This window comes from Abramis brama, assembly GCF_963993115.1.
Source record: "Abramis brama genome assembly, chromosome: 8".
NCBI classification, from domain to species: Eukaryota; Metazoa; Chordata; class Actinopteri; order Cypriniformes; family Leuciscidae; genus Abramis; species Abramis brama.
Genome location: NC_139970.1, coordinates 30,531,253 through 30,555,142, shown reverse-complemented (window position 1 = coordinate 30,555,142; position 23,890 = coordinate 30,531,253). Strand labels below are relative to the sequence as shown.

The 23,890-nt window shown below is 38.6% G+C and overlaps 1 protein-coding gene across 1 annotated transcript; it reads left to right on the top strand.

Moving 5' to 3' along the window:
- The first annotated feature begins 730 nt into the window (after positions 1-730).
- On the top strand, positions 731-6,314 carry gpr18 (G protein-coupled receptor 18). Its single transcript, XM_084122960.1, has 2 exons — positions 731-869; positions 3,802-6,314. Exon 2 carries the CDS (start codon positions 3,812-3,814, stop codon positions 4,799-4,801), a length of 990 nt encoding a protein of 329 aa, XP_083979086.1. The 5' UTR covers positions 731-869; positions 3,802-3,811; the 3' UTR covers positions 4,802-6,314.
- The last annotated feature ends 17,576 nt before the right edge of the window (positions 6,315-23,890 follow it).

Sequence of the window (23,890 nt, the reverse complement as noted above, 5' to 3'; positions counted from 1 at the left end):
ACACTTCATTCGTGTGGTTTTTTTGGTCACAGAACAACAACAGCAGTTATTAAAGGAACAGTTCACCAACATTAAAAAAAAATGTTGACATGAAGTTGACGTGTTCCTTAGAAGAAAGAAATTAAGTTATGTGGGTTTGAAACTACATGAATGTGAGCAAATGATGAAAGAATGTATTTTCTGCAGACCAACAATGGCAGCCATAATACAATTATTTTTTTTCTTTATGAAAAACTCTTCACACAGAATACCAAAGCTGTTTTTGTTTTTTTCATACTTATGCCTGAAAAATGTGGCAGACAACAATCATATTTGTTTTCAGATAACCAGTTGACCTCAGCAAAAGTAACACAGTCTAAAAGTGATCTCTTTAGTCAGGTCTAGAGCTAGTTCTGTTCGTTCTGTGAATTTTAAGATGAGCTGCCATCTCACCCTACATAAAGATCTCATTTCCTGTTTATACACCAACAACCTCAGCATCCTGTGTTTAATTAAAACTCTTCAACACCAGATGCCTTCTGTTGCCACCTGCTGTGTGCTGCTCCCAAGAGAGCTAATGCTGTGTGACAAACCCTATTTTCCCAATCAATAACCAGCACCCAAACCTGTCACATCTTTACAGTACACCTCCACTGCTCTCAAACGGCATATGACATACAGTTTGCCTTTGAGATATATTCTGCACCAGTGCATGCATTACAGGAAGTGAAGGGGCTTCACAGAAACCAAAAGAAAATATAATCTAAATAAAGACATTGGCTTCATTACTTCCTCTATCTTAGATCGAAACTCGGCAGCGATGGTACATTACAGTCATCACCCGTACAGCCCTCAGAACAGTTACGATGCCAACAACATGGATCTCTGAGGTAGGTACCTTTGAATGTTTTACTTGGTTATCTTGTAGAACAAAAACACCCAAAAACGATAGGTTTTAAAAAAAGCCAATCACATCAGAGGTCAAATGTGTTTTATCAAAAGAAAACTTTTCTCAACTTGTGTAGAGTGGCATTATATCTACTCATTTAAGGTAGAGGATGACTTGATGAAAGATGTACATTGATATTACACAGATATTTGAGAATTGTAGTAAAAGTAGCATTCTTCCTATTTCCTTCAAGTGATGCACTAGTATATTGATTAATATTCAACATTTTGTTCTTACTTTTTTGTATCTTATTTCAGAAGTCTGTTTCCTTTCTCTTTTTAAGACTTTTTGATGACTTGATTTTTTTTACAAACCCTTAAATTCAAATGAAGAAAGAGTGATAGGATAGTTCACCCAAGAAGACAATTCTGTCATAATATTATGTCATTTTAAGAATTTTTTTGTTATATTTGTATTTCTATTGTGTTTTCTGTTACTATTCTATTATACTGTTACTATATTAAATAAAAAGTGGAGTAAAAGGAGAGTAAATAATTAAATAGAGTAAAAAAAGAGAATTTAAAATAATATGTAAAGACACATTGTAAGAAATAAAGTCGCAATTGCAAGATATTCAGTCACAAACTACAAGAAACAGAATACTACAGAATTACTAGATATAAAGCTTAAATTGTGAGATGTACAGTAAAGGGATAGACTGTGAGGGATACTGTTACAGTCTTTACAATGGCATACAGTGTACAAAGTAACTTTCAAAACTGATTTATGGAATTTTTTTCTGTTGGAAAGATTTTTAGTCAGCTGAACAATCAGTATGTTATCAAAGTGCCCTTATTATGCTATTTTAAAGGCTCCTAATTTTGTTCTTTTGGAAGCTTCACGCCCATTACCACAATTGACCTATGGCTAAGCCACGCCCCCAAACGCGATGAGCCAATCACAGTGCGCATAGCTAACCCAATACACTCGGACATTCTCTGCTTCCACGTCCATTGAAATGCATTGCAGTTAGTCAGTTTTCATTCGTTTTTATCTGTTTTTTCTTGTCATTTTAAGTTTAAAATGGTCAAACGGTGTGCATGGGGTACATTCAACTCCAACACTAGGTATCCTGAGAGGCTGGGCGACGGTGTGTATTTTTTACCCTTTCCCAAGCCACATCTCAACCGAGATAAGTGTCTGCTCTGGATTAATTTATGCGGTAACTTAGACCACAACACCAACTAAACGTGGATAAATTAAACAAGGATGTCTACATCTGTTCTAAGATAAGTCAACAACGTATTTGAACGTTATCTTTAACATCTCTAAAGTAACGTTAGCCTAGCTTCTAGCTGCGTTGCAGTTTGACAAGAGTACAGTTTGACAAAAGCACAATGTTGTGTTTTACACAAATATAAGTAGGCTAAACACTTTGCAGTTTTAATGATGTCCTGTATGAACAAAATGGAGTATGTTTTTATGTTTCCACTGTTCGATCGCGATCGCGCCTCTCTCTCTCTGACACACACACACACACACACACACATTCCAGCATTGCAATCTTGACATCGCAGCCTGTTCATTATGCTCCGTTCACACCAAACGCGAATAGAGCGTCAAATTCGCGCGTATAAAGCGAGCGTTAGCACCAAACTATAACGTTTACACACTGACCTGTAACGTTAAATCTTTGTCTGGAGCTGAAGCTTTTCATCGACCTTCTCAAAATAAAATGATTACTATAACCCTCCAATGCATAGTTAAGGCCCTTTTGGTGACTTTGAGATGATATATAATCTTTCTGTCTCCAAAAATCATCAATTGCCTCATGTGAAATGTCTCTTAACTGTGACAGCTGCCATAGCGCCTGTTACCGAATGTTGATCGTTTGTCCGAGTGAGTGGAGGGGGCGTGGCTTAGCCATAGGTCAATTGAACGTCAGCTCTGTCCAGAGGCGTCCTACAGCTCGACCGATGACGTCGTTTTTACCATATCAATCTGAGCGCGGTCCGGTGATGAAACATTACAAGGACTAGTTATTCAACCCAAACCTCCATCGCAAGGACAACTCGCGCAGGACGTTTCTCAGTGTGATACGGTACTCAGTTTGATGTACATTATGAGATGTTTCAACTGTAATTCCTCACCGTCAGCATTAACAAGAGTATGTCCATCAACAAACCAAGTGTATTTCTAATTTATTGCGGTGGACATGCGGGAACTATTAACTTTATCAATAACGTGCATATGTTCGCCCAGCACTAACGTGAATGACTGATGTAACAAACGTTTGTAAAACAAATCTTGCTCCATCCTTTATCTTTACTCAAAGTAGTAAGAATGACAGACAATCTACATTAATAGACACAGTTATTAATAGACACAGTCTAATAGTGGCCCACAGTTGCTTAGCAGAAGTATTTCAGTAAGACAGTAACGAGTAAGCTGGTTAGCCAGAAACGTACACAATATAAAACACAAAACTATTTTGAAATTTGCAATTTGCATATGTATCGTCTAGTGACGTAGAACCGTAAAGCAGTAGGATTCGAATAAAAAACGCCTCGTATTGGCGGTTCAGGGTCGATTCTTTCTTTTGGGAGACAATAACTTTATTGATTGTGCACTTTCGACTTTACAACTTTGAATAACTTTTACATTCACAAACAGCTATATTACACACTGCATGAAAGGGAATATTCGAAAAACCATAATAGGGGCACTTTCATCACTGCAATCCATTGAACCCACTGTAAAACCCTCCATTGAACCCTCCAAAAATAAAATATTGGCACTATAGTCAGGTAAGGTCTAAGGTCTATTACCTTTTTTTAAAGGCTTCTATAGTTGAACCTGTTTTATAGTTTTCTATAGTTTTGAACCTGAAAAACCTATTTTTCATTGGTTTCTTTTTTTTATGGTCAAATCAGGCAAATCATCATGGATCATAACACATCTTTGCCCGTCATCATGGATGGCCACGTCCCACAAGTGTACCGGACTGTTAGCCTAGTGTTTTACGGCATTATCTTCACCATAGGCATAGTGGTCAATCTGACCGCTCTCTGGGTCTTTGCCTTGACCACTAAAAGACGGAACTCCATCACCGTATACATGATCAATGTTGCTTTAGTGGACTTGGTATTTATCTTATTGCTGCCCTTTCGAATTGTCTACTACAGTCAAGACTACTGGCCCTTCGGGGACGTGTTCTGCAGAATTAACGCAGCACTAACGGTGCTCTATCCCTGCCTAGCCTTGTGGCTCTTCGCTCTCATTAGCACAGATCGCTATGTGGCCATAGTGCAGCCGCGACACACCAGAGAACTAAAAAGTGTTCGCAAAGCCTTGCTGTCCTGCGCAGGAGTCTGGATCATGACCCTAGGCAGCACGGCTCCGCTTGTCTTCCTGGAAGAGGACCCAGACAGTATCTCAAACTATACCACTTGCATCAAGATGCACGACATCATCTACTTGCGCCGTGACAATCCCGTCCACTTCGCACGTATCGTCTTCTTCTTCCTGGTGCCGGTGTGCATCATGGTGGGCTGTTACATGATCATCGTAGAAAACCTCATCCACGGCCGCACGTCCAAACTAAAGCCCAAAGTCAAGCAGAAGTCCATCAGGATCATCATCACACTGATCGTTCAGGTGCTTGTTTGCTTTGTGCCTTTCCACATCTGCTTTGTTTCCATGCTGCTGGCCAGCGGTGGGCAGGGTTATAACACCTGGGGGGCCTTCACCACCTTCCTGATGAATGCGAGTACAGTGCTGGACATCATACTCTTCTACATTGTGTCAAAGCAGTTTCAGGACCGTGTGATCAGCGTGATCTTGTACAGGAACTATCTGAGGAGCGTTCGCAGGAAGAGCCGTCACACCAACAGTATTCGCTCAATCAGCAACCTGACCAGTGCCATGATCTGAACAATAACGCAAGCTGACAAAAACAATGTAAACATGTCGATGTTTGTAAATAAATTACAGAACAAGATTTAAATTGCAGAACAAGATGAACGATTATCAATGCATGAGTCAAACTCAATTATGTTTTCCAAACAGAAACACATCTGAAAAGTGAAATTGCTCACAGTAACAGTAACTTCTTGTCTGCAGTTAACTCACATGAGACAAATCACATGTGCACAAGTAACTTCATTGCTAGTCGCTGCAATGAATCACCGCTCATTTGCATGAAGTTAAACTTTCTTTAGTTGTTCTGCCGGATATGCATCACCACCCATCGCTTATTCACTTGTGCTGCAGCAAGTATTACTGTATGTGTGAACAAGGGGACAAACTGTTTCGAGCTGTTGTGTTTCATGCTGCAAGTGTGACTGTTATTTTAAAAACAAGTTTTATATATAACAATGTTGTTGCATAATCACGGCAAGGTGTTTGAAACAGTTTCCCTTGTAAAACTTTCTTTGCAGTCTCAGCACAATCTGTGCAAAACATGTTAGTCTCTTGCAAAGCATGCTTTTTTATCATACCTAGTATGATCTTCAGAAACAGCAAATGTCTTTGATGAGGTTAGTTCAAAAGGAGTGCATACTAGAATATTTGGTATTTTCAGTGTAAAACGAGATACTACCTTTCAGTGTGGGATGTAATGCACATTAAATTTCCCAAAAAGGGAAAAGCATGGCAGCACTTTATTTTTAAGAATGTAGTTAATTATAATAAAATAAAATAAAACGTAAGTACCAATTAATCAAATACATGTGATTAAAATACTAATTTAAAACATTCTGCACCATTTTTTAACAAAAGCTGATCACAATGAAACCAAACTGAAATAGGCCTTTGGTACAGCACAACATTAAACCTGACCTGTTGGTTCCCAACCACGTTCAATACTACACATTTTGCATGTCTCCTTAATCAAACACACCTTATTCAACTCATCAGCTCATTGGAAGAGATTTTAAGACCTGAAATGGAAGTCATATAAAGGAGACATGCAAAATGTTGAGTGTTGGGTGTACTCCATTAAACGTGGTTGACCACTGCTGTATAAGGCACCAGCAGGTGGCGCTACTGACCAAGGCACATTTATGCTATAACATCACATTGCTTTATCTCAATATCACCATCAGGTGGTGTCATGTAATGTAAATAAATTACTTGAGAGTGGCATTATATTTACTCATAGTTTTGGATTGTGATGTTTTCAAATAAGATTTTCTCTTTGTGTTCTTTAACTTTCCTTAAAATATGTGACTGGCTGACTGATTTATTTTTTGAGAAACTGACAAATCCTGTGGTGACATGCTATATTCCTTCTAAAACTGTTTCTTTTCTCATTCTGTTGTAATTATTATTAATGTTTGAAGCTTTTGTGGCATATTAATTGAGAGACTGTATTGAATATTTGCAATTTTTAAGTGCATGTCTCACTGAAGGACCATTTATAATAAAAAAGTGAAGCCCACCCCCACCCCTAGTGACCACTTGTGACTAATCATGGAGCTTATACATTCATATAGTTAAAGTCAACTCTGGACCTGTTATGCATCAAATACTAATATACCTAATGGATACCCTGCACTTCACTTGATTAAGCATAATTATTCAATTTGATACATGTAAAAAAAAAAATTGTACTGTAGACTGTTAAAGGGTTAGTTCACCCAAAAATGAAATTTCTGCTCACATGAACATCGTCAGCCAATAATGAGCCGGCGTTCTGACACAACATCAGAACATCACAACATCTCGTTGCTTCACAACATTAAGGTTGAACCACTGTAGTCACATGGACTATTTTAACAATGTCTTTACTACCTTTCTGGGCCTTGAACGTTGCAATGACGTTGTAATTGATGACAAATTTAATTTTTGGGTGAACTAACCCTTTAAGGTGCAGAAAAAGTAGTTAGTCTTTCTGAAGAGTGTAAACCTTCAGCCTTTGTAGCATTTTTAAACTTTGGGGTGGGACCTGTTTGGATGAACAATTGCAATGGAGCAGCAGTAGATATGTTTTTGAAACTTGTTTATAAAGCTCTTAAATCTATATAAATCTCTTACATCCAAAAACTACATCTATAGTTAGCCCAAAAAAGTATTTGGACACTGTAAGCAACAATTAAAAGTTCCATTTCAAACAGACTTTGATATGATGAACTGCATGGTTATTCTGCTGTCTAGGACACCTGTGTGAACTTGAGGGGAACTAACTTCATACATCCACTAAAAAATGCCTTTGAAACCAGTTTGTTCTATGTCCAAATACTTTTTGGGGACACTGTATACAATCAGCAAAATGATTGTTTCAGCAGCTGTCATTGACAGACTGATCTGCCCAAAATAACCATATCACACTGTAAGTTGTGCATTGCAAACATTAACACCCACACCCACACACCCACACCCACACCCACCCACACACGATACACATCAAGTTAATGGAGACAGACACTCTCTGAGCAACTGCAGTCTTCTGTCTGGCCCATATGATGAATTATCTGGAAGCTTTCTCAGTAATTTAGAATCTTCATAACAAGTACTTTTTCCATAGGAAAAATTAATGGAAACAAGATTGTCTTTCATTTGAGTTGATTTAGCCGCCTCGGCAGCCAGATGTCTCTCTCTGGGAATAAAACAGTCGGGGCTTAAACAAAGCCCAGCAAAAAACTACCTTTTTTCTGCCGCTCGTGTTACAAACAAATCAGCCAGCGCACAATGGCCATCTGTTTGTTATTTGATATGTGTGAATACATGTTGTAATGACTTTGTTTGTGAATCAGTCAGTGCACTGGAACACACGAGAGCTCTCCAAGTGGCGGAGTGTTTGGAGCTAATCATATAATTGGACACAATAGTCAATGACAAATGGAGTTGCATGGAGCCAGCCAGCTGGGAAGTGAATATGTAATCATTGTAAAATCATATCATTTTGCATATTTGAAGACAGCTTAATAGAGTTTGCTTGTCAGCACACTATCAAGTGATGATCGGAGTGGGCCCGCAGTATGTGTTTGGTGGGATATTGCTCTGCAGCGTCTCCGGTGACTTCAATGGAGTTGGTAGGGTGTTGTTTTATGCCTCAGCTGTTGCAGTTTTATATTGTGATATGGGAATTATAATGGGATTCTACTGTTCGTGAGCACTTATACCAGAGCCAAATTCACAAATCATATAAAAAACATGACTAGAACTGGTTGTGTCTGACTGGCTTCCTCAGACCACTCAAGGGGAATGGGATTCATGTGAACGGCTGTACAGTGAACATGTCTTAGGACGTGTTTGAATTCTAGACATGTACTAGAGAACTCCACATTAAAAAATATCACAGTGCTCTTAAAGAATTAAAAATAGACATCATTTTTCACAAGACATATTGGATTTGTTGCCCACCAGCTCATAATGATGGAAGTACTACTGTGCAACTACAACACAACTGATGGCAGATCTGAATTATGGATGGGCATTTTTGTCAATTCTTCATTTTAAGTACTGACAAGTCTAAAAAACAAGTACTCGAGTACTCTGGGAGTTTGTAGGGGGTGGGTCTGTCATGGCGACAATTAAAATATTTTAAATTAAAACACTCTGTTATGAAAATTAATGTTGACTAAAATATGTCTATCAAAATATGAAAACATGACAAGAAAAATAACAGATAATCAATAATGCATCAATGGTTTCGAAAAAGAAAACTAAGGCACAAAAAAATTCACAACATTTTATTGTGTTGTCATTATAATACACATCTTGCGCTTCACTGTATTATCATCTACTTTTATCAAGTGATTGCAGACATCCTTGTGTGTTTTCGAAGCCATGACGAGAAATTATTTTATATTAAACATAGACCTAGTGGCCTACTGGTGAAAAAAAGATGATGATTAAAATAGCACTGCTGGATTATTTTGAATGCAAGCTTGCAGTTGATTGAAATGATTGGAGAAGTCAAGCATAAGTCACCAGAGAAATCATTTCACCAGAAGATCCAGTTTTACATTTTGAAATGTCGTTTAATAAAAAGAAACATATGCATGTATGAATCATTAACAATAGGATCAATAAAATGCTTTTAGAAAATACCTTTTCGTTTCATGCTGACTTTAAAGACTATACAGTTCACACTCATTTGATAGCCTAGATTCTCTGTGTGACTATAGGGTTTGAAATGAACTTTTTTAACCTTTTTACTGGCCAGCAACTTCTACTAGCCGAAATAAAAATATAAGAACTAGATAATCAAAGTCACAGCTTTGACTTAAATATAGAATATAAATTACTGAGTCTGAATCACTAAATTGTTTTCAGATTTACAACAGTCAGTCATTGTTTGTGGACACCATTAAAATAAAACAAAGGCATTCCAAACAGTTAATCTAATTACTCTATGGGCAAATGTTCCTTTAAAAAAATAAAGGCTTCTCCCCTAAGAGACATGCAAAGTGATAGGACATCATTTAGTGATAACCCACCAAACTGGCTATAGTGAGTAGTTATGCATTATCCATCATGGTTGATTCTCACCTGCATTCAAACCCTATACAGCTGTATAGCAGGTTTCACCATTTTCTGTACAACTGAATGTACAGAAAAGTTTTAATTTCAGGGGGAAAAAAAGTGTATCTTCATAAGTGCCTTGCTAGGCTATCATAAACAAACAAACAAATAAAGAAATAAATGCACACAATAGCTCAGCTCTCCAGGGGCCTTATACCCTAGTTTGGGCAAAGTTCCTTAAGTGCCTGTATTTATAAAATGTTTAATTAAAAAAAATATTTTACCATTTTCCTAAAGTCTGTCAGTCAATATTCAACAATAAAAATAAAAAAAATGGGGGGGGGGGACTTTAGCCCCATTGCCCTCCTAATATTCAAAACAATCATACCTTCAGGTACAGCATCGACAAATAAAGATTGGACATTGCAGATTACTCTCATAAGAACTTATTATTAATTTTTCACCATGTGGTCAAGCTTAAGAGAAACTGGTCTGAAAATTCCAGGCATCCCTGAGCAGAACCACCCCCAACCCCCACATCTTATCCAAAACCATGCCAAAAGTGGCATGCTGGCCTAATGAATTGAGGTGGATAATGGTGTTTGAAAACGTTTGGATGGTGCCCTTCATTATCTCTATAGCCACAGAAATGCGGTTCCCAGCGGTGCCTGTATTTACCCTCACTGGCTTATGCATTAAGATCTTGACTGGTCAGAAGTGGGGAGAAAGACCTTGCGCTCTTTTATCTATATCATAAGGTGTGATATCCCTGAAAGAATGCGCTCAATGCAAAGAAAAGTCTCACTGACCCGTCAGTTAGTGGAGGAGAGGTGAGGAAAACATTTGGCTTTGATTACAGCGGCGGCTATTTTAGCGGACAAGTCTGTTGCTGATTCACACAGAGAATAGCAGCACCATTAGAGGGCATAAATAATGTACAGTCCTTTTTCTACACTACTCAGCTAAGTGCCTTGAAACCTTGGTCTCCACTTGTCAGGTTTTTCAATAGATTAGGACAAGATTTATTTTAAGTCTGTAAAGTAGCATGTTCCTGACAGCGTTCAGCGGGGATCGAGTGTTGCACGCAAAAGCACAGCACCCTGGTTTAATTGTAGCACTGTGGAGCAGACAGGTCTCATGTCGGATTGGTTAAATATTTAATTCTGTCTCACTTAAACTTCCCCATGATCCATTGTATCACACTAGCAGAACTCGCAAGGCGGAATTACAACAGGGATAAGAGACATGAAAGTTGTAATTCCAAACATAGCCCTTGCTAGAGCTTACAAAGAGAGATTTGTGTTAAGAAACAGATCAGAGACTTCACCCTGTCTTTTTCTGTCCGTCTCTCTCACTCGCTGAATTCGTCTTTTTCCCACCCACTTCTCGCTATCCATTCCATCTTTCTTCCTCTCTCAATCCATCCCCCTCTGTCTTTGTTGTCCGACTGAAGTTACAACTGAGAAAACAATTAAATCCAATTTAAAATTCAACTACATGTCTGTGTCATGCCTCATTATGGGAAGGTTTTTGGTATTCAAAATAATTGAAACCTGACGCGTTAAGTGCGCGGGAAGACTCCCACTGCAGGGCCTAGGGAGCCGCAGACAGAAGAATGATTGTGAGGGAGAGAGAGGAGAGAAAAGGAGACCACTTCAGTGTGACAGCGCAGGGCAGCCTCGTGTAGGGATCTGATAGCGGGGAGGGTTCTTGTGTGTGCGTGTCACGTAGCGGCCTCCGAGAGCTCAATTACAAGATTGATACTCAGAGAGGAAACTTCATTTTGCTTTACAGATGTCGACACCACCAGAGAAAAGCGAGGTTGTTGTTTAACATAAGACGGGTTTGTGCTATGAGAATAAAACCATGTGAAACTAAGAGACCTTTTATTTCTCATTCATATCAGATTTAAGTTTTTTTTAGGTTTTAGTCTCACAAAGCCAGACTTTCGAATTATAACAAAGTCTAGACTTCACTTTAGTTTATTCTGGCCAGACTGTCTGACTGATATTTAAAGGTGAAGTATGTTTTTATGTTAAAAGTTTGTGTTTTTTTTAATGTTAAAATACATTCTCTAAACCATGCAGTTCATTGACTACTATTAGTATGCCCCCAAAATTGTAAACATTGAGCCCCCAGACACCATCAAAACAGAGTTTGGCATTCAGCTTCAGTTACAGAAGTGCAAGGCATAATTCGCTGCATTTAGACCTGCTTTTAGTCCTTTAAAGGGGATGTATAATGATATTTCATGCATTCTTACTTATCTACACAGCTAAAGAGTTGGATTCTCATGCTAAACATGGCCAAAGTTTCAAAAACCGAGTTAGACGTATGACATTTCTGTGCCAAATACAGGAAAGTTTTTTTCCGAGTATGGCCCCGTATGACGTTATAAAGGGCGTAATTCCTTGTATGGCCACTTCTCCCGGAAGAGCGTGCGCACACATCAACCAGAGCGAGAGCAAGAGTGCACCCATCAACGTGAAAGTTCGGGTTACGGAAGCCGCCGGCAGCGCTGCACGGCACGCCTCCAGGAGCACGGCTGTTTTCGGAAAGACTCGGTTCAGCTGTCTTTTATAAATCTGATAAAACTAAAGGCTCTTCGGAGATATGAAGGATGCAATACTACTCTATAGGTACTCAAGATTTAACATGAGATTGGCAGAAACTGCGTGTGTTATGTCCCCTTTAAAGATTAAACAGGTCATGAACACGTCAAAGTGAATTGTGATGCTACACTCTACAATGGGCGCTTCAATAACAGGATCAGCATGATGCACCTATTCAGAAAGACAAATGTACCAGTTTATATTGTTTACTTTGATGTGTCCAGTGTAGACAGCATCAAACAGTTGTACAAAAAAATGCGCCCGGTGCATATATGTGGGATGGTTTTATAATAAGCAAGAAGCTCGCGTTTGCTCTCACAAAGAGTTAGCCTACACAATTGTTTACTCATGACAGCTAAAATTGCTGTAAGAGCAAAAGAGGTGTTTGCAAGGTTGTTTGAGCATGCTTTATTTTTGTAATTCTGCTAGGTGCCACTAGTTTTGCAGAAACTACATATTTCACCTTTAAAGTGACCAGCCACAGCTCGTTTTGTTTTTAGGTGGCGATTAGGGGCGGCCAGAGCCATAGAGAGAAAGAGTTGCGACACTCTTTGATGTCGCCGCTATGGCTGTCACGTGGTTCATGTAAGCCCCAATAGTTCCGTACGTAATAGTTAAACGTACGCTGGCTGTCATGTTCTTCTATGGGACAGACAGCAGCGATTGCATTATTGAACGGTAAATATAAAATAAAACACACACCCAAGTACTTTTTCAGCTGTTATTGCATTATTGCATTTTGTTAATGTCAGTTTTGCATTTGGAGATAAGTTTTAGGCTATATTTTTGGAGGGAAAAGCTTAGTGTTCATGTTCGCATGGGTAGCATTGGCTTTAGCTAACTTAACTTTTCCATATCATTCATCTGATGATGGTCGTCTCATGATATTTATTTTAGCACAACTGGGCTGTATTAGGCTATTGATTCCCGTGATTTTGCTTATAAATTTTGATTCAGCAGCTATTAGCCTACCTTCGTGATCACGCAAAGAGGTCTGCCGTGGCAGCCCGTTCAGAATTCGCTTAAGCTAGCTTCACCCCCAGGACCACAACGTGAAACATGATCATGTTAAGACTAAGAATATTATTTTAAGATTAAGCCATACACATTATCAAAACTATAACAGATTAAAAACGAATTTACGCTTTTATGTTTGGGTCTATAGGTAAGTGCAGAGTGAAGATTTTTCTCTATGACTCTGGGTTAGTGCACTAAACAATTAACTAACAAAACACTTGTAACTTCTGTTACAGCTATTGAGACATCAATTAAGCATGGCTGATACAAATGAAGGTTTTCAAATAAAATAGTTTTTAATAAACAATGACAGACAACAAAAATGTGTGCTTGTGTGAGTGTGTGTGAACAAAAACAAAAACCAGGGGCAGGTGTTCCATGAAACAGACAGGACTGGTGATGGCCATAACAATCCGAGGTCCAGCAATTGTTCTCACAAGCCGTTTCACTCAAGACAATAAAACATAATGAAAAGTTAGTATATCCCAAAAAATTTAATTAAATAAAAGTTGCTATAATAAAGGTGGTAGCGATTCATTACCGAACTCTTACTGTCACAGCTGACGAAGTCGCGCTAGCTAACTAGCTAGCAGGCAGTGCTTGAAAATTGGTTGAAACAACCAACATAATAAATAATTACGCTGTGCATGTACAAATGAAGACCAGTATAAACATCGCAAAGGGCCTCTGATACAATATAGACAGTTGACAATTCAAAAGAGGTCGATATTTCAGCAACTTAACTCTGGAACAACTCGATGTGCAGCAATGTAAGTGAATGGTGTCCAACGCCCAAATGACAGTGTTTGGAACTAATCCGATCTTCAAATCCCGGAAGTAGGCGGTTAAAAGCGCCGCCATTTTTTACAACGGAGGTCTATGGGAGTGTCGCAACTCTTTCTCTCTATGGCTCTGGGGGCGGCATTACCTGAATTAGATGATACAACAATAATAGACTTGAATTGATCAAAATAATTTAAATAGTGGCGCAACAGCCTTCGGGAATGTACAGAAAACAGTGTACAATAAGGCAAAATGTGCACAGACTTTAAGATCATGGAAATTTATGATAAAGTATTTTGATTAAAAGACATTATTATGATTACTAAGTCACATATTATTAAGTTTTGACTATTAAGTCAAAAGAAACAAAACTCACAAGTAGCCAATAAATAAATAAATGATATTCATTCATTCTTTATCTGTGAAAAAGCAAATCGGAAAACATTTGCATCACTTTTACAAAACCCACATGATTTTTATGCATGGCATCTAACATGCTTTAGCTTTACATTGACCATAATCTGTCATATACAACTTTAATATTATTGAACTACAGCACTGAAAATAATAACAAAAATGTTGTAATTTTCTTTCAGAGCTGCATTCACAGCTCGGGTATCATAGACAATTATGAGTTTGCCACTGGTAACGGCATCACTTGTTCATTTATGTGCACATAGCTCCTAATTACGATATTTCCAACTCTACATGAAGGCCACATAAGGTCTACTGAAGTCTCGTTCTGATTATGATGTTCAAAAGAAAGCAGTGCCAGACTGCATTTGCATTTGAGCATCGGCCAACACTTGATGAAGTTCTGAAAACATCTCTGTTTCGTTTCAAAAGACCAAAGGGCCATCTCTATATTTTCATCTTAATTTGATTACACGCTATCCTGTCTCTGTGAATGATCTGTTTTGCCTCAAGAGGATCTTTTAATCACTTTTCTCTCGTAGTGTTGTTCTTCTAAACATGCCGCAACTGTCTTGGACCATTCCCAACCACGCTTGATTGAGTGGTAAAAAGACATTTGGGAGAAACTCAGTGCGTGTATGTGTACGTGTCTGTGGCTGGCTTGCATGCCGTCAAAAGAACTGACAATAGTTTACAGTGTCTCTACAGAAATGCTCACCGCCTGCCTGGTGGTGGAGATGCTTTTGTCTCCTGTCCTCCATTAAGAGAGCCATAAAGGTAGTGAGAACAGATGGCTGCTGGCCTGCTCTGTCCTGCATCTCCCCGCAACTGCCACCGATCCTTTGCGTCCATTAATCTTCTAGCCCGTATTCCTGCGACACAACTATATTAAACAACTCAAGAGAGAGAGAAAAAGAAAAAGAAATGGGGGAGAGAGCCAAACAAGCCAACACAGCTGTCAGGAAGCCTAGAGTGAACCATCAGTCCACAAAAACCTCTCTAAACGCTTCTGTAAAACAGTGCGAAGAAAATCATTCCGCCTTGAACCTGACCCTATAAAAGTGGTATCCATGGCCAGCGAAACAATAAATGCTCATTAAAAGGCAGCTGCCAGTGCTGTTGAAGACTTCACAGGCCTGGCTGGAAAACACAAGCACATCTGATTCCAATTGTAATTGAAGAAGACAACTGTTTCCGCCCGGGCTGAAGCTGGAGGAAATTTACAGTGCTGATGGCAGGGCTTGTTAGAGGCTGGACTACACAGTAGCTGAGGCCTGTTAAACACACAAGTTTGGCCATTGTGGCTCAGTCTTTTTTTTTTTTTTTTACTGCACCATTAAGTTAAGATTGATTCGTTTTTACAGACAGGAGGTTTAAAGATTTCAAGTCCATGTACAAATAGTCCAATGCAACATACATGTATTCTCTATCATATTTGACATTTGTGCATTTGGCAGATGATCTTATCTAAAAGGACACGTGCCAGAAACAAACTCTACACAAGTAAATGAACGCTCCACATGATTTCGAGAGTTGTGACATTGTTCAGGCATTGTCTGCATTTTCTTCTACAGTCATAATCTTCGAAGTTTTATGTTCCCACAGTTATTTTCTTTTCTCCTTTACTATGTATGATTCAAGCCGGAGATTTAGTCTGTAGTAGGCTCTATTGGCTAGCCTGTAAAATGTAGCCTAAATGTGAACCATTTAACATGAATATGATTATAAATAAAATGCATCAAATGATTAAAAAAAAGTTCATTACGACTGCCACTAGGGGTCAAAGTGCACCAATTGTATTCAGAGGCCACAGTGAAAATCAGACTTGAGACATTGCTGCTCTTTTCTTAATGCAAGTGAAAGTGCACTTTTACCTGTTAATATCATCAAGTCCACATTAAAAACTTTATCAATCTGCCTCATGAATATAAATTGCTTGACAATGTTTACCCAGTAGTTCTAAATGATTTGTCAATGATTTGTCATCTCATTTGCTTGAGATCTTAGTCCTAAAGTTATTTTAGGTGGCTTGCACTGCACTGAAATTGGGTGTGCACATTTAGAAAAGTGGAGAAAACGTTGCTATTCTAAAACTATAGAGAATTACAGCAAGAAAATAACACATTTAATGCAAGCCAACAGTGACTACATATCATATTTTATTATAGACAAAGGGTACAGTATGTGGGGTATGTGGGCTACAAGTGGGGGGCTACAAGTGGGGGGGCTACACCTACCCCACCGCACTCAAGGTTTCAACACCCCTAATCTACGTTACATTGCTACTCAGTGCATGGCTTCTGATCAAATGAGTAAGACTATTTAAATGTGCACAACATTATAGCTGCCTTACAAGAAAAATAAACCCAATCAAACTCGGCCAGAAAAAAGAAACCACAGGCACCAGTCCAGTGCTTTGCAGTGTGAGGGAGGTGGCCACTCTTGATGGGCTTTCTCTCCATCAGCATGCTGAGCTAAAAATCTGTTGTCTGCGGCAGTGACGTGCAAAACACATTAATGCGTTCTAGGCCACCGTGACTTTATGAGGGACAAATATTTCAGAACGCAGCTCTATTTGGCCCCCTCTGCTGTATGTCCAGAACAGTCAGTGGCTAAATTGAAAAATCAATTCCAATTTAAATGATTGGAATAAAGAACTCCTGGAGTCAGAGATAAAAAGGCTGTCTTCTCCTAGATCCCCTTTAATTGGAAAGTCATTTCTTCAGGGTATTCTAATGGTTCTGAGAGAAGATTGCAAAGCAAAGTTGATGAGCTGGAGGAGGGTTAATAGCTTCTGTATGTGTTTCTGTGTGTCTGAATGGCTGTATGTTCAGAGGGTTTACATGTTGTCCTCGTGCACCCAAGGCTTCCTTTTGACAAGTGGACAAAATGAAGAAAAATCCCTGGATCAAGACACGTGATAGTGGATTTGCTCTCGTCACACAGGTGCTGTTCACAGAGCGCCAATGTGCAAATATCATTGGAACAAAAATTTCATTTGCTTTCGGTAGCCTAGATCAGAATAAACATGCCTCTTGAAATGATTTTAACATTAATAATATGACATTTGCTAATTAAAGCTGTCTAATCTGTCTAATCTATAGATAAAGGTTCTTCAATGGCATTTATAACTATGCCAATTTTCACAACTCCCCTAAAAATACATTTCCACCCCATATTTCTATCTTTAAAATGCTGAACAAATTACATTCATTTACATTTATGAATTTTTAAATACTTAAACATGAGCCTACAATATTAGCATGAAGTTTTAAAGTGGTAAAGGATACCTAGGCTAGACTATAAAAAGTACTAAAGTTCTAATTTGTGTTGCAAAACATAAAACATTTTAATTACACAACAATGGCTATTACAATTTCCCATAAAAGGCCTAAATTAAAATACATACTGATTTGTTGGATCAATATGAGGTAAAAAATAAAATTGCTCTCATGTAGCCTACTCACGCTTACTGCCTGTATTGACGTTTCAATCGTGAAACACATAAAGGATTAGGTGACTGCAACCGTCAAACTCAAAAAATCGCTGCATTATAATCATAGCCCATTTTGTCAGTTAACACGCTCCAAACATAAGGAGAAAAAGGCGGAGAAAAAGAAACTACAAACACACTCATACTGTAGCCTACTTCATTGGTCCTCACGACTGTCGTTAACGCGGTAGATTTGAAGGATGCAGCCACAGACCTAAAGTGGACAAGATTGAACCGGATTGAACACTAGGAAAGCCATAGCCTACACTGAGAACTTGGCTGCGTCCGAAATCGCATACTCTTGAGTAGATACTTATTTTGAATAAGGAATTACTTCACGACCGCTAAAAAAATTATGTTCTATTGTATGAATTTGTGTAGTATGAATTTAATCCGGTCCTACATTCCATGTTGTCATTATCACGTGACCAACTTTACTGCCATTCACAAATCCTTTCCCGTGGCCTTGTCGGTTAGGTAAGTGTCCGTTTGCACACTTGAATCTAGCTGGAAGAAGGAACCTAGGTCATTCGGGTACTTTTTGCCTACTACTTTTCAATAAAGAAGAGTACTATGAATTCGGACATAGGCTACTTTGTCACATACTGTTTTTCACCTAACTTACTATCCACCTTATTAAGTAGGGATATCAAAGTGCAGTAAACCGTAAAACTGTTTGCGCTACAAACCAGCGTGTTTATAAATTAAAACAATACATTAAAATAATATGTTAAAGGGGTGGTTCAGGATTTTGGACATCGGACCTCATTTCCAAGTTAGCCTGGGTGTTATTTATCAGTGGAGACAGTTTTCAACATTTTTCATCCAGTCCTTCCAGTTGCATAGTTCGCCGGAGTCAACGGTATGCTAGCCTGCCATTAAAAACAGTTTTACCCACTCCACAGTACACCAAAATCAAATAAATTATAACGCCATACTATCGATGTGAATGTCTGTTGAGAGAATCATGTTAGAAATCAAACTACTCTTGCATCTCAATGATCGCATTACATTTACAGGAGCTAGTTTCTCAGCAGCGGCAGAATTTTACTTTGCTCCGGTTAGTACTGCGCTGAAAAGTAAACACAGAACAGAAGCACACTACAGTCGGGACGTCTAGCTAGCTAGTAGTAACCTTGAACAACGATATTGAAACATTCGATTGTAAACTAAGGAATTGGCAACATGGTGATTCGGTGTGCATTTCGAAATTGTAAAAATTGTAAAAAATAAACCAAATAGATGGTCACCAAAAAGTTTGTCTGTGTATTCCGGCTCATACATGTACGGTTCGTTGAATAACACACATTCCTCGTCTTCATCGTCTCCAAAGTCCGAAACATTGGCATGGCTTTCAAACGTGGCCATAGTCCTATGTCTTGTTGATTTCTTCGTGAAATATACTCTGCTTCTGTAGTGATGAGTGTCAGCGGCGGCTCTCTCAATTGCCTAGGTAACTTAATATCACTCCGCCGCTGCTGTAGACTGTGCTAATAAATACAGGGAACAAAGTATAACTATTGCAATGCGATGAAAGGGTAGTTTGATTTCTAACATTATTCTCTCAACAGACATTTACATCAATAGTCTGGCGTTATAATTTATTTGCTTTTGGTGTACTGTGGAGTGGGTAAAACTTGTTTTTAATGGCAGGCTAGCAGATACCATTGACTCGCGCTAGCCTAGCACCGGCGAACTATGCAACTGGAAGGACTGGATGAAAAATGTTGAAAACTGTCTCCACTGATAAATAACACCTAGGCTAACTTGGAAATCCTGAACCACCCCTTTAAGAAATAGGCCTACCAGGTTGCAATATCAAGCAGCATAACAAGCTGTTTTGTACAGCTAAAAAATAACTGGAAGCGAATGACACCGGAAGCCAGACACATTCAAATTACAAATGGCCTCGCCCGCTCTACTTGAAAAATAAGGTGGATAGTAGGGAAGTAGGCTATGCGATTCTGGATGCAGCCCTTGTTTCTTGAGTTGACTACTGAGTATAGGCTACTTAGTACTCTTCGTGACCAACAACGTGACCAATCCTACCTCGGTTGCCGCTGGTTTCTCAAACAAGCTTATGCTCTTTTATAGATTAGCCTATAAAAGATAGGCTATAAAATAGAAAATATATTTGTATTATATAGTTTGTGGAGGATTTGTGTCATTCATAACCTCCTGTTCATGTTTCTTCCCCCCACACAATGCTCTGTAAAGCTTGCAAAAGTAACCAAGGGTGGAGTTTAGAAAAGGGCCAACAGTTGTATGTGCATATTCATAACCATTAAGAAAATAAAACACCCAGTTTATTATCCATATCTTACATCGTGCTTCAACTGTTCATCGGTTGTATCATTGTGCAATCTGTTACAGGTTGCGTTCAGTATCAGTTGGTAGAGCACAAAGTGCTAACATGAGCAGTTGTTATTGAAGAAGAAATAATGGTCATTGAAGCAGGGCTCTATAAAGTAGATTACAGAGGTAGACAGGATATTTACAGATACTGCAGAGGTCAAGAGATTGTCTATGTCTGCTGGAGAGATGTGTGTTGGTTGGTTGTGTGGGGGGAGGGGGTTCACAGAGGAAAAACACACAAGAACTCTGGTTGGTTTCATTTCCTGGGAAGAAAGGAAAAGTTAAAAGGTGGCCCCTGAACAAATGAAACTCAATTTCACGGCACATTATCCTTCCCTGTTCTCTTCTCCTGGCTTTCATTTTCATTAAGACCACAGACAAGCATAAATTAATAATTACTGCCCGAATGTCTAAATGCAGGCCGCTCTCCTGTAGCCTTTCATTTTCCACTGTGGCCTTGCATGTTCATGCTTGCAAAATGTTAATTTAGATAATGTGGCCTGCCCCTTGTCAGATAATTCTGTTTGGTGGTTCCACTAATACATAATGGTCTTTCTGATTAGATGACATTAAGTCTATCTTGTGTTCAATCAAGCCTGTGCGATTTCCTTCCTCACTGACTCAAAGATGAGCAGATGAAGAACAGTCACATGGCTGGTGAGTCTTTGATACCTTTTTACTTTATGAACTGTGCTGAATGTCAAATGAGGGTGAGTAATTATGTCTGACCACCAAAATCTCTGACAAAACCCCCCAGAATTATACATTTTAGTATGCGTCTGAAATAAGCATTATGCTGCAGACGTGCGAGGGAAATGACTGTCTAAAATAAAATAAAAGAATCAACAAACCTAGAACTTATAACGGGTTTTCAGATAAAAGTGGGCAGCATGTTCAAATGCTATCTTTTTTTATTACCTGAATGAAATAAGAATTATTCATGCTAGTTAGAGTATTAATTTGTTCATTAATGCAACTTGCACATCAGGCTTCCTTTGTGTTTGAAGACTCAAGGCCCTGGAGGTCATTAATATTATAGTTCTGCTTCTCGAATTTGATTGGCAAAGTGGCATTCCGAGAGCGCTGAAAAGCTGGGACATTTCAATATTTGTATTACTCCTCTTGTCTATTTGCGCACCGTTTTTCAGTGACTCGTTATATTGATACACCGTAGGTGACGATAAATGACTGTCAACAAGTCAGTGATTCTCCGAAGCATTGGCTGCGTCCGATTTCACATAATCTCTTGACTAGGTACTTATTTTGAATAAGTTACTTTGCGAGCATGTTCTATATAGTATGAATGTGTATAGTTTGAATGTAATGCAGATGTACTACATTTCCCATGTTGTCATTATGCTTCACTGCCATTCACAAATCCTCTCCCAAGTGTCCATAGTATGCACACTTCAGGGTTCTTTTTGTCTACTCTTTTATGAGTACTGTGAATTCGAACATACTTCTTTTCTCACATAGGCCTACTCTTTTTCACCTGCTATATAGTACTCAGTGGTGCTCAATTGTAGAGCCAAATGACACCCAGCTCCCCCTCTCTGGAAGTAATGGGTGGAGCTTAACCTAGTCCAGCTCTACCTCTGTGGACCTAATGGGTGGAGTTATGTTTGGCGATAGGATTATGGGTAAGGTTAGGGTGTGGTTGAACCGTCTATAGCTCCACCCATTACGTCCAGCGAGGGGGAGTCAAGCTCCACCCATTGGCTCTGCAATGAGCAGCCTCTTGATTCATTTAAGAATGAAACAATATGAGTTATTCAATCATTCTCAAAAAATGATTCTTTCAGAAACACTGATTTAGTCAGGAATGCCATTACTGTGTTTGTTTTGCACAGACACGCAACCAATACAATTCTGCTGTGGCTTCGTTGGAACTTGTCGTTCATGCAGCAAAACATACAAATTATCTCTATCATATTATCTAGTCAATATTGTATCTAAAATGTAAGCTATATCAGCTGACAGGTCATGGTACCAGTCTTTGAAAAGTAAATAGCACTGAACATGTGAATTCATTTACAGTTACTGTATCTGCTCTAAACAAATCGACCGATATTATCATCTTGGGTATGGCGGTATTAGCAATGAAAAGACTGGGAAATAATCACCTGGAGGATGTCTTTATATGCACACTCGACACAAGAAAAGCACACACACTCCAAAGTGATGACATTGACACGGTCCATGTTTGGAATGAGCAACGCTCGTTATAAATGTGCTCGACACGGAACGTGATTATAGCACCGTGGATATTTTGGTCTTTGTGCCTCAAAGTCATGTTCTAACTGAAATGAATTTATTACAATATGTGCAGTGATATGAAACATCTAGCTGGAGGGGTGAATCTCGCTTAAATAGCTGGGGAAGAACAAGACATCAAACAGCTCATAACTACTGTATATTTCTGTCTGAGAGAGAAGAAACACAGCATATTCTCAGCCAGAGAGTCTTGATCCACTGCTGGAGCTACAATGCTGATCTCTGTCTACTAAAATACAAAGCAGGAAGACGAAAAAAACAAAAAACACACACAATTTGATAGACAGCACATTTGTGGTTTCTTTACTGCATCAAACACTAACAGTTCAAATTTCAGCGGTGAGCGACAGAAACCTTTTATACTCGTGAAAGGGCCAAACTTGAATTACAGTCACCATTGATTGCCACTTTATATGTAGTTTTTCCAAGGTTGATAGAAACTTTAACCTCATTTTCAATAAAGAAGAAAAACATGAAACGTTCCAGACCTTGAATTTTTACAATGCTGTGTTGAATTATGCAGTGACCAGTCAATTATTCATCTCGGAGCCTCTCTGTTACAGCAACGCTTTCAAAAGCATGCAAAATGGACCTGTGCACGGCCGTGCTGTGTCAACACATTTCCATCAGAATTGCTTACGACAGGAAATTGTCATTCAGTGTCAATTCTGCCTAAGCTTTTATAAATTTGAAATAACACTAATATCAATTAGCTGCATTGCACTGGAAAACAGTTTCCTAAGCCAAACAGTTAGGTGTTCTCATGGGTCATTTCAGTTGCGCACTACCTTCTGAGCTCTGCAACTTGTAGATGTAATATTTGTGCTAAGTATTTCTATAAAAAGATGTATCAAGCTTTTAGAAATATGTTCTGGTCAAGCTCAGGCGCTGTATTAGGCTAATTGTAACTTGATAATTTACACAATGGCAAAACAATGAAATAAACAGAATTATAAAAATAAATGTGAAAAAAATTACAAACAAACAGCCATTGCTCAGTAAGAGAATGAGAGTGACCTTACATAAGGGTGTCAACTTGAAGGTAATCTTGATTTTGTTTGATAATATATTTACTTCTATGATTTGATTTGATGTTTTAAAATGAGACAAACCAGCTCAAATCCATTGCTAATACTTAGAGATGTTATAAGTATGATGTCATTAAGGAATTGGCTTTTTTCTTTGAGCTAGAAAGTGGAAAGGGGCAAATTTATGAAATGCTTACCAATTAAAATCATATTACCAAGAAGACATGTTTGGTTTGAACATTTTGATTAGATTAAGTACAAATTAATAAGCACTATGTATTCTTTATTTTTTTGTAAAAAATGTACTGCATAACATGAGTGACCCTGGTTGGCTCAATCCTAACAGTTTATCAATAAGTAATTAAATTAAACAAAAGAGATGTAAGTTTCTTCTGGTTTCCTTCTTTCTTCATGCACATTTTGAATATGTGGCTTTTCCCAGGAATATTGTGCCCATTCAGCTGGAATGAATGAAAGGTATTATTTCTCAGTCATGTGTTGTGTAGAGCAGTGTGCTCACTGTACTAAGCATGAGTGGTTTTATACTGCTAGATATTGTCATTGCTCAGTAACACAT

Coding starts and splice junctions, on each gene's coding strand:
- gpr18 (XM_084122960.1), top strand. CDS start 3,812: ATGGATCATAACACATCTTTGCCCGTCATCATGGATGGCCACGTCCCA.